The sequence below is a fragment of the Triturus cristatus genome, chromosome 7, assembly GCF_964204655.1.
Source record: "Triturus cristatus chromosome 7, aTriCri1.1, whole genome shotgun sequence".
NCBI classification, from domain to species: domain Eukaryota; kingdom Metazoa; phylum Chordata; class Amphibia; order Caudata; family Salamandridae; genus Triturus; species Triturus cristatus.
This window is the reverse complement of record NC_140590.1, coordinates 164,661,262-164,675,092: the sequence shown is the minus strand read 5'-3', so window position 1 is coordinate 164,675,092 and position 13,831 is coordinate 164,661,262. Positions and strand designations below refer to the sequence as shown.

The 13,831-nt window shown below is 46.4% G+C and overlaps 1 protein-coding gene across 1 annotated transcript in view; it reads left to right on the top strand.

Annotated features, from left to right (window-relative positions):
* The window catches only part of LOC146809127 (suppressor of tumorigenicity 14 protein homolog), a 144,760-nt gene extending 138,078 nt beyond the window's left edge, over nt 1–6,682 (top strand). The window contains exons 15-19 of the mRNA XM_085615942.1: nt 700–822; nt 2,027–2,210; nt 3,407–3,675; nt 3,996–4,132; nt 5,464–6,682. Of these exons, the coding sequence (XP_085472068.1) occupies nt 700–822; nt 2,027–2,210; nt 3,407–3,675; nt 3,996–4,132; nt 5,464–5,625 (875 nt within the window). The 3' untranslated portion in view covers nt 5,626–6,682. The remainder of the gene's footprint in view (nt 1–699; nt 823–2,026; nt 2,211–3,406; nt 3,676–3,995; nt 4,133–5,463) is intronic.
* The last annotated feature ends 7,149 nt before the right edge of the window (nt 6,683–13,831 follow it).

The window sequence follows — 13,831 nt, the reverse complement described above, 5'->3', positions numbered from 1 at the left end:
AATAAAAAAAACAAGCATTCATTCTACAAATACAAAAATGCTGAAATATCTTATTAAATTCACAAACAAATATTTTTAAAAAATTAATTCATTTTTAATTGGAACTTGGAGCTTTTCTAAATTCAATTGAGGCCACTCATTGTCCATGCAATATTCTGTTTGATTCACTTGCATCTCTCCCACGAATCAATCGGAGTATAGTAACTTACTTTTTAGCCTTTGCTTCTTTATTCATATATACTTTACTAAACTGTTACTATCAAGTTTTTTAAGCAGTTGCGGACCCCCTGATTAATCTTTACGGACCCTTAGGGGTCCCTGGACCACAGGTTAAGAACCACTGATTTTTACATATACATTAGGGCACAGGTATAGCATACCAGAGCTACAATGAAAGTGAGCAGGGTGCAAGAGTGAAAACCAAGGAGTATGCTTACTGGCTGGAGCACGTCTCTTAATTTGAAATCTGATAGTTTGGAGTGATTAGTCTTTTACCTATGGTGGTGAAGCTCACTCGAACACTGGCTATGGTATGTTCTACATGTGGGAGGGGTTTGGACTTATGTTTTATAAGGGTTTCTGGTAATTTACTTTTTCAATATCTATTGTTGGAATTTTGAAGTCTTGCTGAATCGCCTTCCCTTTCTCATGCTGATCGAACTCTTTATTGTTCTCTCCCCGGTCACCTACCCTCTCCAGCCACAGAAACCACCTGCACAGATTTCACGTACAAGTGTAAAAGTCAGGTCTGCATCGGTGTGGTCAACCCAGAGTGCGATGCGAAAGAGGACTGTGCCGATGGGTCTGATGAGGTGAACTGCAGTAAGTACTGAGTTGCCCCTTTGAAGGCTTCATGTGGTTTGAGGTTGTCACTTTAAAGGGTTAAATTAACTTATTCCCAAACCCTTCTTTCTACCCATCCCCGTTCCCATAGCGTCTTGGGCCCTCTTTGCATCCAGAGTCCTTGTCGTCTTTCTTCCATCAGTGGTGCTGGAACCATTTTCAGAGTGGGGGTCCTGCTATTAACTTTATATCACTGAAGTCCTAGGGACTGTGAAAGAGCCAAACATCATAGAAAAAACACATGTGCAGCAAATGAGCCATGCCCATTCAGCAGGAGAGTGGTTAGGGTGGGGTATGTGGCTGGTAGTGCATTTTGGATCACTGGTGAGGTAGCACATTATTTACAGACAGCACATCTCCATTTGAAATAGCCACTAAATGTACCTGGACATACATATTTACTGGTAAAAATGTATAGCGAAAAAACAAATGTGTGAAAATCAAGTTTCTGTGAATATTTATCTCTTGCACATCACCAAGAAGCTTCTTGATTTCTTTTGATCTCATTAAAATCTTTGTTTCCATCACACTTCAGATTTACAAAAAAGCTCTTTATTTGAGCTATCTGAATTAGATGTAATTTGAAATGTGTATAGCTCATTTCTCAGTAGTTAAATAATGTATTCGAAAGAACTGACATCCTACGGCATTTCCTGTACCCCGGCAGGATTGTCACCTAGATCACTTTTACAAAATCTTCTCACTTGGCAATCGGGGAAATAAAAGTACTCTCCAGTCTCCAAATAAGCAGCAGTTTGTCAGAAGACTTAGCCTTGACATTTGACCTTTGTCCTTGAACGTGTAGCAAATGTGACAGGATACACACAAAATTTAAAGGTGTCCTTATTGCTCGTAAGCCTTCTGAATTCCAGCATGAATATTTCTGTGCGCTGCAGCACTCCCAACATCCCTACTGCCAGCACCTATGTCCCCACCATTCTGTTTTTTGGATAGATCCCCGAAGCATATGGATATTTAGCAACCATACCCTCCCCCTGCTTCCGCATCGACCATTCTTTTCCATTTTTCGACTCTTCACTCACTCTTGCTCTCCACCCTCTCCTCCTGAAGTCTGAGACACCAAACTAGAGGAGGGTTTACTGGGAGGTCTCTGGAAGGATGCGATAAACTAGGCCATGAACCACCCCCTCAATAAGCTCCCATCTTTCTCCCTCTTTTTCAGATTGTGGAGTTCGGCCTTACAAACACAATCGCATTGTGGGTGGCACTGATGCTGATGTCGGGGAATGGCCCTGGCAGGTCAGCCTGCATTTTGAGAGGCAAGGCCACACCTGTGGGGCTTCCATCATTTCGGAGCGCTGGCTTGTGTCCGCTGCACACTGTTTCCAGTCTATTGACAGCACCAAGTGAGTGTTACTATGCAGGTGTGGGGGGTGTTTAGAAATAAACATATTAAGGGCCTCATTTAAATCTTGGTGGGTGAGTTACTTCTTCACAACGGGGATGGATATCCTGTTCGCTAAAATATAAATCCCATAGGATATAATGGGATTTATTTTTCGGCAGACGGGATATCCATCACCATTGTGACGGTGTAACCCGTCCACCAAGATCTAAATCGGGCCCTTAGGATGTTCATTCAGAGCCACCTGGTGGTTGGCAGGTAGGACCAGGCAGTAGGGAGTGTTGGTGCCAGTCATACAGGTCAAAGGATCCAAGGGGTAAGTGTTTTCCGAGATCAGGAAGTCAAAGGGGTATCTACTCCTGTATTTAACCAGAAAAAACGCACAAGCTTTTGAAAAATGGCTGTGGAATTCAGGAATGTGCAGGAGGCTGCCAGTGTTTGTGAAGATGTCTACCATGGTTGGTTAAAAACCCCCTTCCAGCTGTTTTTTACAGCCACCGAGTTGTACCTTGGCCTTCATGCTAGAGATGGGTAAAATCCTAGGTGCTATTCAAGACCTGCGTTGAGGGGGATGGGCTTAAAGTGGTCTTGCCCACCCATGTGACCCAAGTGAGAGAAAAGGTAAGCAATCTTTCAGCCTCTCTGAGTGCTGCTGGGCAACCATTCTGTCAACATGTGATTTAAGAAGAGTTTGTCCAGTGTTTAATGCAGGGCCGGACTGGCCATAGCGGGCATCGGGCATATCTCCGGGAGGCTGGAAGGGTGGGGGCTAGTATGGTTACTGTAGGACTGGTTTGCAGTGGTTTCACAATATCTGCCCCCAGTAACAAAAACAGCAGTGCTTCACACTTACACCCTCCCCCGGGGGCTGGTCCAACAAAATTGCCAGGGCTGCTTTGGGTTCCCAGTCCGGCCCTGGTTTTATGGGTTCTTGTGCTGTTCAGACCCTGTGTGCTGGGATGAGAATGCACCCATTCTGCCCGGGTCCCTCCGTAATAGTGGTGGGTGAAACAGAAATTGCTTTGCCCCATTGTTGTTTTGAGTCTATTCTGCCTGCCTCCTTGTACAAAGTCTGATTCACAGGCAGAGAGCAGGGTGTTTTGCCACATAACTGTTTTCCTCATGCACTCGTACCCACTTTAGCATGGTTTTGTCCTAGAACTGAGATCACTTTGTTCTTCTGAATGTCCCCTATAGTTACGCGAGCGCTGCCAGCTGGACAGTATACAGCGGCTTGCGCACCCAGGGCAATCTGAAGGATGTCCAGGTGAGGGGGGTGAAGACCATCATCACAAACAGTCAGTTCAACGATAACACCTTTGACTATGACATTGCTGTGCTGGAGCTGAAAGAGCCACTGGTCTTCACTGACACAATTACGCCAATCTGTCTACCAGCCTCCACGCACGTCTTTCCCACCGGCATGTCCTGCTATGTCACAGGCTGGGGCCGCCTCAACGAGGGGGGTATGTATGAGCTTAAAATGTGCACCTCTGGCTGTCCTGACATTGCATCCTTTTCTGGCCTTGCTCGGCATGAGCTTGCATGGCACTTTCACGCTTCCTGAAACTTACACTACTTCTCTCCTCCTTCTCGTGCCTTTTCTCACAATAAGGCCCTTTGCGCTTTCTAGATCTTCTTCCTGTTCTTGACATCACTCGTTTCCACCCCTACGGCCTTCTCATCTTTTTCACCCCCTGCCTCCCCATCTCTTTTGGTCTTCTTACAAAGCTATGGTGAACCTATTGTCTGCCCTTGCAATTATGTCTTGTTTACCCTCTAATAGGAGTGTTGGCAGTGGTGCTGCAGAAGGCCAAAGTGAAAGTCATCAATGACACAGTCTGCAATGTGGTCACCTCAGGCCAGATAACTCCTCGTATGGTGTGCAGTGGCTACCTCACTGGCGGCATCGACGCTTGTCAGGTACGTAAAGGGGTGATGTTACATACGACTGATAGTAGAGGCTCCCATCTCAGTGCTGCCTTTGTAACCGGCAACAGCGAATGAGTATCTGTGAGCAATGACCCACACACTTTCCTCCTATGTAGTCCTGTCTCTCCCATCTAATTCTAATTGTCCTGTCTGGTTTCCCGCACCAACATATCATCAGGGCCAAACTGAGAACACAGACCAGCTCTGCAAATTTATTCAGTCTGGACCCGCTGGTGGGGGACAGAAAGGGGGGTTAAGGTTGGGGGGTTGGATGCTGATGGGAAACACTTCTGCTGCTTTTGTTACGGATATTGCAGCACTGTAACAAAACTGCTCCACCGCTCCAAAACCAGCCCCCACGCTTCCGGCCCACCGGGAAAACGTCTGGTGCCCATTATGGCCAGCCTTGCCCTGCCCTGCATATCATATTGGAATTAGGGGAGGTGGATGAACTTGCAGTGTTACATTAAAACTCCACCAGATTTCATGGAGTTTCACCAATGAGCGGAAATATGCATGTCGTGCTGCAATTTAGTGACTGTGCGAGCAGCACTGAAAAATCAGCGTGAATGGCACCATGCAGCGTGCAAGAGAGCCAGCCGAGTTGGTTTTGCTGCAAATCTACTTGAGAAGCAGCCCTCTCACTGCTTCCACTTGGGCTAGAAAATAGTGCTACGGGGTGCCTAATCTAGCTCGTGCTTGCATTTCTGGAGACTTGCGGGAAAAACATCTGCCATGTAGCGGTTGGTGGAATTTGGCCAGAACACCGCATTACAACAGTAATGCAGAGGTGCTATATTTCACTGGATGAATGAAGCCTTCCTCCCACCCCTAATTGGAACCCCCTTCTAGCCCTATGAAATCCCTTTTCCTGTTGGTTTCTCTTCACCCCACCCCCAATAACTTTGAGTCCTCTGACACACATCGCCTCCTCTTCCCTTTTGTCTTTTTAGGTCTCATTCATCCCCAGTCGGTCCTCTGTTTACCCCGGTTCTACTCAACCTTCACTCCTCAGTCTTCCCACTGATTCACAATGCCTTGACCCCTCAGCCTGCCTATATCCCACCCCATTCCCCCCACTGCCTTGGTCCCTCAGTCGATCCCTTTCTGCATAGCCCTTCAGCCTGATCCCTTCTGCCTTGTCCCCTTTATTCTCTTCCCCATTCTTCTTTGGCCCCTCAAACTGTCCCCTGTCCCCTTAAACTTGCTGTCTCCCCCTGCCTTCTGTTTACCCCAACCTAGCCCCTCTATGTCCAGTTCAGATTCTGAACATGAGATTGTTTTATCCTCATCTGACTCCAATGTGTTCCTTTTTTCCCCAGGGAGACTCAGGCGGACCGCTCTCTTGCCAGGAGGATAGTGGTACCTGGTTTCTGGCAGGCATTGTCAGTTGGGGCGAGGGCTGTGCACGGAAGAACAACCCTGGTGTGTACAGCCGGGTGACGGTACTACGGTCATGGGTGAAGGCGAAAACCGGGATCTGAGGAGCTGAATGAGGCAGCCGAGGAGCTACCTTGTTGGGATTCTGATGACCGCACAGACGATCCTGCCCCTCACTCCAATGACCGTCTTTAAAATTCAGACTGCCAGGGGAATTCCATCATCTTTTCTGAGATGCAAGGAATAGACATCCCTAGTGGACAATGCACCGTTTTTGAAAAGTGATTGAATATGGCACCTGACATGCAGAGGGCAAGCATTCCATAAGGCTGCACCTTTTCTACCATGGTTAGGGGCACTCTGCAAGCTGTGCACATGCAGGTGTGCACAGTTGGCATTGTTAAGCTGGTCTGGTTCAGCAGGCACTCTCTCTCAATCCTATTCCCAGGACATGTCTTTAGGACATGAGCATCATGAGCTCCCAAGTATCATTGCCTTGCCCATGACCTTCCCCCCCCCCCCCCCCACACCCCCTGCAAAGGTGCTTAGTGAGTGCTATAGGACTCCAAGTGAAATATTCCTCTTAATCACGTACACCTCTCCTAACATTTCCTTAAAAGAAATAGTCCTGTCAAATGTCTAAGGCCAGCACATTTTATGATGTATATAGCTTATTTTACTCGTTTTGAAAACTAACCAATAAAAAAAATGGAGAGCATCAAGGCAAAGTCTCTACAAGCAGCTATTGGTTGGTGTCCATGCAGATCTGGATGTGAATATTCTTTCTGGCCCAAACCCTATCCTATCCACTCCTCTGGCTAGAACCACATCCTCTCTCCCTGGTTACAGGACGCCATTCACACTCCCTCAAACCAGTGAAGTGGTTCTCCTCAGTGCCTCTAGGATTCAGACCCAGCAATTAGACTGACCGAGTGTCAAGAACACGTTATTCTGCTGAATCCCTGTCCTTTTAATTGTACGGTCTCTTATGCCAACCCTGCTCTAAGCAGGACGGGCATACGGATGGATTGTGATGTAGTCGCACATCTTGCTGCTCCCTTGGTCAATAAGGGACTCTGCAAGGTAGGCACTCGAGTTCAGTCACCTACAAAACTCTAGTTTGTTTCTGTGTAAAAAATAAAGTTTTTTAAAAAAAAGATACATTCATGAGTGCTTTGGAAGTTCTTGCTTGCATGCTGCAGAGCCACGGACACACTATCGCTGTGGGCTAGATCTCAACAATACAACTGATGCTGATAATCTGGGTCTGCCAGGTAAGAGCTTACTGCTTGCATCTACTATGACCTACAGGTCCCACGTTTGACCCATGGCAAATGCATCCTTCTGAGGTTGGTAAATAAAGTACCACTAAATTGGGCAATTGCAGCATTTAGTTTCCACAGGTCTTAGCTGTGCGGTAAGTTATTGCCTGCGAGTGGTAAGCAGTTGCTAATTTAGTACAAGAATTGGTTAAGATGGAATAAGAAAAATAATGCATGTTAATGTACTACAACACCGTTTTTTCATATATAGCATTGTATGGCCAATATGCATCTGGTGGTAGACACACATGTGACCAAGGCTAAGGGGACATCATTTAGCGTTTGACAGTGTTGGTTACAAGTTTAATCCGAGTTTGATGCTTTCAGGAACTCCACGTTTATGTTCAAAAGCTACCATAGGCTGAAGAAGTGAAGTTGAGCAGCAAGGCTAGATGGATAATTCAGAGTTGTGATGTTAATGAAAAAGATTTTCAAATTGAGGAATAGTCCAAACATCCGCCGGAACAAGCTTGACCACTAGAGCTTCTACTCTGGACCAGGTTTAGCATGAGCCAAGGTAGCAAAGCGGGGTCATCAAATGTTGGCCTAAGATGGTCATAGCCTTGCCATATTGACATGATATCCAGATAAGGCAAATTTAAATAACAATGAAACTAATGGAATGGAACTAATCGGTAGATGCAGTGATTATTAAACTCTAGCATGAGCATAGCCTTTGTTCATACTCGTAGTAGAAGAAACCTCATCAGTGGGAGTTCTCAAAAAGCCAAGGTGATCCAAAGTCGACAAGAGAATAGGAAACAAAGGAACGAAGGGTAACCTCAGCAAGCGAAGGGGAGGTGACCGTCATCTCGCTTGATAGTAAATGTAAGGAAGTCTTGATCAAATACCAAAGGGAGAAACATGAACGCTCTCAATTATTAATGTACAAAGTTAAAAAGAGGGGACCTAAACCTATCCCTACATGACCCCTCTCCCACCTTAATTGGATCTGAGCACTCACAGAGGGTCCAAACCTAATACGTACTGCGACGTCAGAGTGAAGATCTCTTGGGAAGAGCACTCGAGGCTCTTGTACACCCATTGAAATCATTGGTTCCCAGAGCTTCCATCGATTTACACAGTTAAATGCAGAGCTTAAGTCCATAAAAGCTAGTTGGAGACAACCCTGCTTCGCTCTTGTAACTTATTGAGAAATGCAGATTTAAGCATTGTTCTATGGTCTGAAGACCCTTTCACAAACCAAACTGTGCCTCAGAAAGAATGGAATTCTCTGAGGCCCTTACCACGAGGAATCTGCTCACCACCTTGTCTACAGAATCGATCAAGGAGGTTGTCCGGTGACATTTGGGGTCCACCCTATCACCTTTTTTGTACGTCTGCACAATTATAGACTGCGAACAATTTAGGTGGACCAGACGTGCCACACACTTCGTTATATTTGTCAATAGTGGTGCACACAAATCAATGTTGCAGCCAAAGAGATCCATAGGGGCCCGTCTGGTCCCGGTGCCTTATGATGGGGGCTGCGCTTCATAGCTGAAATCACTTCAGGCTGATCAAAAGTTAGGAAGGTTCTTTGCCTATTTTCAGCACTTCTAATTGATGACAAAATAGCACCCTTCTGAGAGGGTAGCATGTAGATGGAAGAAAATTGGGTTACCCAGTCCATGGAAGAAATTAGTGTCGGTAGGATCATGGATATTATCATTGGAAAAAAGGACTATTTACAATTTCTTAAAATGAGCTACAAAATCATTTTTTGGGTGGGTGAGCTGTAAACTCTCACAGGCATGGTCTCCGATGGTCTCCTTTTTTTGTGTAAGTACATGTTTATATGAGAGTATACAGGTCTTAACTTTCTACCGGGAAATTTTCTTACAGGCAATCATGAGGTCTGGGTGCACGTTAGTACAAGGCTAATCAAACCATCTCAAAAGTTTTGGCTTTACAAGCATTAATATTGTTCCCTTATGAATTGCCAAATATCCCCAAGACCATTCAGAACTGCGGCTGTCACAACATTCTCCCCCAAACACGAATTACAGTGATTAAGAGTGCAGCCAGGTTGATAGAACCCCCGTTCAGAATTGCTTCCTCGTTCTTCGTGACTTCGAGGACCACTGCCCTACTTTGAGGGCAACAGGACCATCTTTCAACAAGAGAATAAGCCCTAGCGGGTTGTCATCACTGATAGTTAGGTATAATAAAGAAATCTAAGAGTATTTGACTGGCTGGGTTTGAAATTATTATATAATCGAACATACTACTGGAGTCGCTTCCAGTGAAGGTAACCAATTCGTGAAGGGGGACGGCAACTAGGTCAAGTGCTGATATAAGATCGCATTTGGCTAAAACGTGATTCAAACCTATGCCACAAGGACCCTTCCTAAAAATCCTGAGATCCTCTACAAATTGCTTTGTTGGAGAAGGAACAAAGACTCATTAAAAACACCTGCCCAGATGAACAAAACGCCATCAGTGGCTAGTGATGTTCTAGTAACAAGTGCTAATTCTACTGCATTCACACTATCGGTCTTGTTCCTATCAAAGTTATTGTGGTAAAAACTGAACAGAACAATTCTCTGCCTGGTACTGCACTCCATGCCAAGTATGTAAACGCACGGATAATTACAACGATGCCCTAGAACATTCCCATGAGTTGTAGCGGAGATTAAATCCAGCGAGGCACTCCTTGGTCTTCCTGCTCTAGATGTCGTCGCCGGGCAAGTAAGACACGGAAGCATCCAATAATGCACACATGTCTAATAAAATGCATCTCTGTAGCACAAGTCTCTTGGAGAGAGTTTGTTAAAATTACATATATCAGAGATCCAGTCAGGATTCTTTAATTTACTGGATAATCATGCGCTAATTGCAGGATGTCAATCTAAATGTATGTCTACCCAGAACTATTGACTCACAGAAATGCATGACTCTGGCACCAGTCTGAGGAGATCCCGATCTGGTGTAAAGATTGTTGCCACAAGAATGATTTGCCCGGGTTGACATGCAACAGTTCTCCCTGTAATTTGTATTCAATACTGATGGACCGCCTGTACCCGCGACTGGTAGACTAGCAAGTTCGCCAAACAACTGAGGACCGGCTAGGCTTGTAAGAGTTGGGGTAGGAATACTCTCTGAGTAAAGACAATCCAAGTGTTGGAGAGAACTGAGGGGTGCAAATCTATTTGTGATGGGGATGTGATGTGTTTTGGACTACACCAGAGAGTGTTGGTCTAGCAATGATACGGCCAACCTCGGGTTTGAAAAAGTAACCAAATGCCGCACACCTCTGATCTTCCCACCAAAAGAAGTTATTCTATTCATCCTTGACAATAAATCGCCAACAATCCAAGGGTCCCTGAAGTTTACCACAATCCAGTCTCCCTCTTCATTTTTTAGGACCATTGCCCACCTGGGGCACCCTTCTCACTGCGATTCTTTATTTTTTTTTTTTTTAAATGATGATGATATTCCCCCCCCCCCCCCGTGGTGGTTTCAATAAACGTTAATTTTTAAGATTATGACTAGTGGGGTAGCTTCAGGTGGTAGCTGTGGTGTGTTTTAAATCTGCCCCACTTCAGAATTAGGTCTACGTGCACCTGCAGTCATTGTATAGGGGTCTCGGGGTGTATGTATTTTGCCTCGGACCCTATCCTCAGTCAGACACTGTCCAGTGCATAATGGAACTAGCTTAGCACTTACAATGAGATCTTTCTGCGCACCAGAATCCTCCACTGCCATTTCTGTGAATGTACACCTGACGGAGCGCCTGGATGGTTTACTCTGTCACAGCGGTGACGGATTTCCCGCCCACTGAAATATAAATCCCATTATATCCTATAGGATTTATATTTCAGCAGACGGGATATCGGTCACCGTTGTGATGCAGTAACCCGACCGCCAAAATCTAAATCCGGCCTTGAGTCAGAATTGTTTTAATCCCTTGCACAACCTCGGCCAAATAACATTCAGTTGCTGCCAGTCTCACACTGCGGCTAGTAAGGATTTACTAACACTGTCTAGGGTCTTGAACCTTTTCATGCCGCCTTTCAAAATAGTCTCTAATTGTGATATTCCTATTGCCAACAGAATCCTGAGTAGCAGCATGGCTAGAGCTAGTCACTGTTTTTTTTGGGGGGGTGGGGGGGGCTCCCTTGAGTTTAGGGCGAAGTTTTTTGGTTTTTAGGTCGAGCCAGCGCGCAGGCGCTGGTCTGCGAGCCTTATTGTAGAGTTGAATAGAAGCTCCGCCCACACTCCGCGCATATTTGTCATTGGCTTGTGTACTTGTCTGTCCTAAATTCTGACTTCTGATTCGTTGATAGGCTTGTTAGTCGCTCCTTAGTATCGCCTCCTCTTCATTTGCCACCTCCCAGGGTGACTGGCCCCTTTACTTAGGCTGTTACACGGTACGTGTTGTTTAGACTGTGAGCACTATTTTCTTTATTGAGGTTCTCCTACTGCAGGCACGGTGTACTTTGGTGACGCCTTTTCCACCCCTGCCCTACCTCCCGCGGTCCGTGCCTTCTCCTCCCGCCCTCCCTCCCGTTGTCCGTGCCTTCTCCTCCCGCCCGCCCTCCCTCCCTCTGTCCGTGCCTTCTTCCCCCCCCCCTCCCTCCCTCCCTCTGTCCGTGCCTTCTTCCCCCCCTCCTTCCCTTTGTCGTGCCTTCTTTTCCACCCCGCCCTCCCTCTCATTGTCTGTGCCTCCTTCAACCCTCCCCCGTTGTCTGTGCCTTCTCCCCCACATGCCCGCCCTCCCGTTGTCGGTGCCCCCTCACCCCTCCCTTTGTCAGTGATGCCTGCCATTTGCAATGTAATAGGTCTTGCGTAAATGCAAGACCTATTGCATTGCAAATGCTTGTTTGCTGAGGCTTTCTTCCACATGTGTATGCTACCTTACTTTCTCAGGTCTGTTGTATACGCCCCGCACCTCCCTAAAAAGTGTCTGAATGCCTCTTGGCGCTACCCTTAGCATGTGTCCCTGGCTCAGCACGGGGCCTGGATAAAGTCTGAGTGGACTAACGAGCTGCTGTAGCTCTGTAAGGTCTCCTCGGACCTCCCACCGCAGCACTAGCCTTGTGGTCAGTCCGTGTGCCGCCGCTTTGTAGCGCCGCGCTCTACTCGGTCGTCTTTGTTTTGCGGCACTCGCACACGCTTCTTAGACCGCCATAAACGTATAGTAATAAGGCCAACGTCTCTGCTGAAAATCCTACCTTCCAGAGGCTCTCGGGATCTTGAAAGTTTGTTTGTTGTGAATTCTTCTATAATGCTAAACTGGTTGGGGTGGGAATCGTTGCTTGGCGCCAAATCTCAGAACTGACTCAGTAACTCGTTCTTTTTTTTTTTTCCTGCTGGCCCGTCCTAAATGCCAGGACTGTATGGAGTTTGCCTGTATGGAGTTTGCCTGTATGGGGTTTGCCTGTATGGGGTTTGCCTGTATGGGGTTTGCCTGTATGGGGTTTGCCTGTATGGGGTTTGCCTGTAGTAGCGCTGCGCTACTTTTAAGCCAGCAGTGTCCCTACTTTCAATGTTAAACGTTTGCACTGGTGAAAAAAGGCTTAAAAGCGTTTAATGTATGTGGGGTCGGTGTGGGCGTGTACTCAGTCTAGATTCGCCGCGTTTGCCTTGGAAAACACAACAAATAAGACGGACCTGTGTGTAAATATGTGTCGAACTCCAGGACAAGTTTAAACCGGAGACAGCAGTTCTGCCAGCCTCTGGTAATCTGACTCATACATATTTTAAAGCACCTCAGAATGCCGATGTGTTTGGATACACAATATTATTATTTTTTTGCATTTCCTTCAGCTGAAGTGATTGCAAAGTACATGAGTAAATCACTTTAATGCATCTAATAGTCCATCCACCTCCTATTACACTGAACTACACGCCTGACTCACAGTTTATGACTTGTTAGGTACTAGCTGTCAGAAAGCTAATGCTATGTTGTTTTTTTTTCTTTTTCACTAAGTTTCCAAAAGCATGCGATCAACATGGCCACAAAGAATTGCCAAAGCCAGTGGGGCCCAAAAGCGAGACCTAATTAAGCCCTCACGAGTTCCGAGAACTATTTACTTCGTTAAGGGACACAGCACGCGCGGGGTGCCAGCACGCACGGGGTGACAGCACGCACGGGGTGCCAGCACGCACGGGGTGCCAGCACGCACGGGGTGCCAGCACGCACGGGTGCCAGCATGCACGGGGAGCCAGCTTGTACTGACGGCCGCTTCCTAACCTTTCGTTTTCTGCAAACTTTAATATGGAGCGCTGCGCGAGACCTATTGCGTTGTTTCACAGCACTTCTACTTAATGCTCTGTGAATATTTTGTTGTCCTGAAATTATTTTAATGTTGGCTAGACATTTGTGCCACCAGTTAAACATTTAGAAAATACGGGCCCGTGTTTGTGGTGGAGAGGGCCGCTTCCGTATACACCAGTGACAGTTGTGTGACCTCTCTTAACCAAACGGACACAGGCATTACATGGGCAGGATTAGTTCATCCACTCTGTTTCCTTGCCCTTTCAGAGTTTGGCCTCTTTGCTGCCACAGATGCACATAGCTGCATTTGGGGGTCTGTTACAATGACAAGGTGTTGCGAACATATCTGAAACATGGGCTAAGATTATGCGAGTGTGCGCAGAAGTCGAATGCCCCTTCTCCTTGTTCTGTAGCGAGCACACGTTTTACGACGAAGAGGAACCGGCGCAGGAGGCAGGCCCCACCTTCTGATTCCGTGTCTAATATGTTCTTTTCTGAATCTTAATTGCATACCAAGAGAACAATCGTGAATAGAGATGTGAGCAATTGGAATAAAAATACAGGTCTGAAGCAAGTTTTACTTTAGGGAGTCAAGTGCGACGGTCTGTACATTGATGACCAGCAGCACAAGGAAGTGTTAGCAGCCCTGCCGAGGGTGGCGGACAGTCTCTGGATAAAATGTCTAACTGCAGAAAGAGCAGAGTTCTGCCTTTGCCGTTGCCTCAAGACCATGTTGTGTGAGCTTTGAAAAATTGCTTATTATTC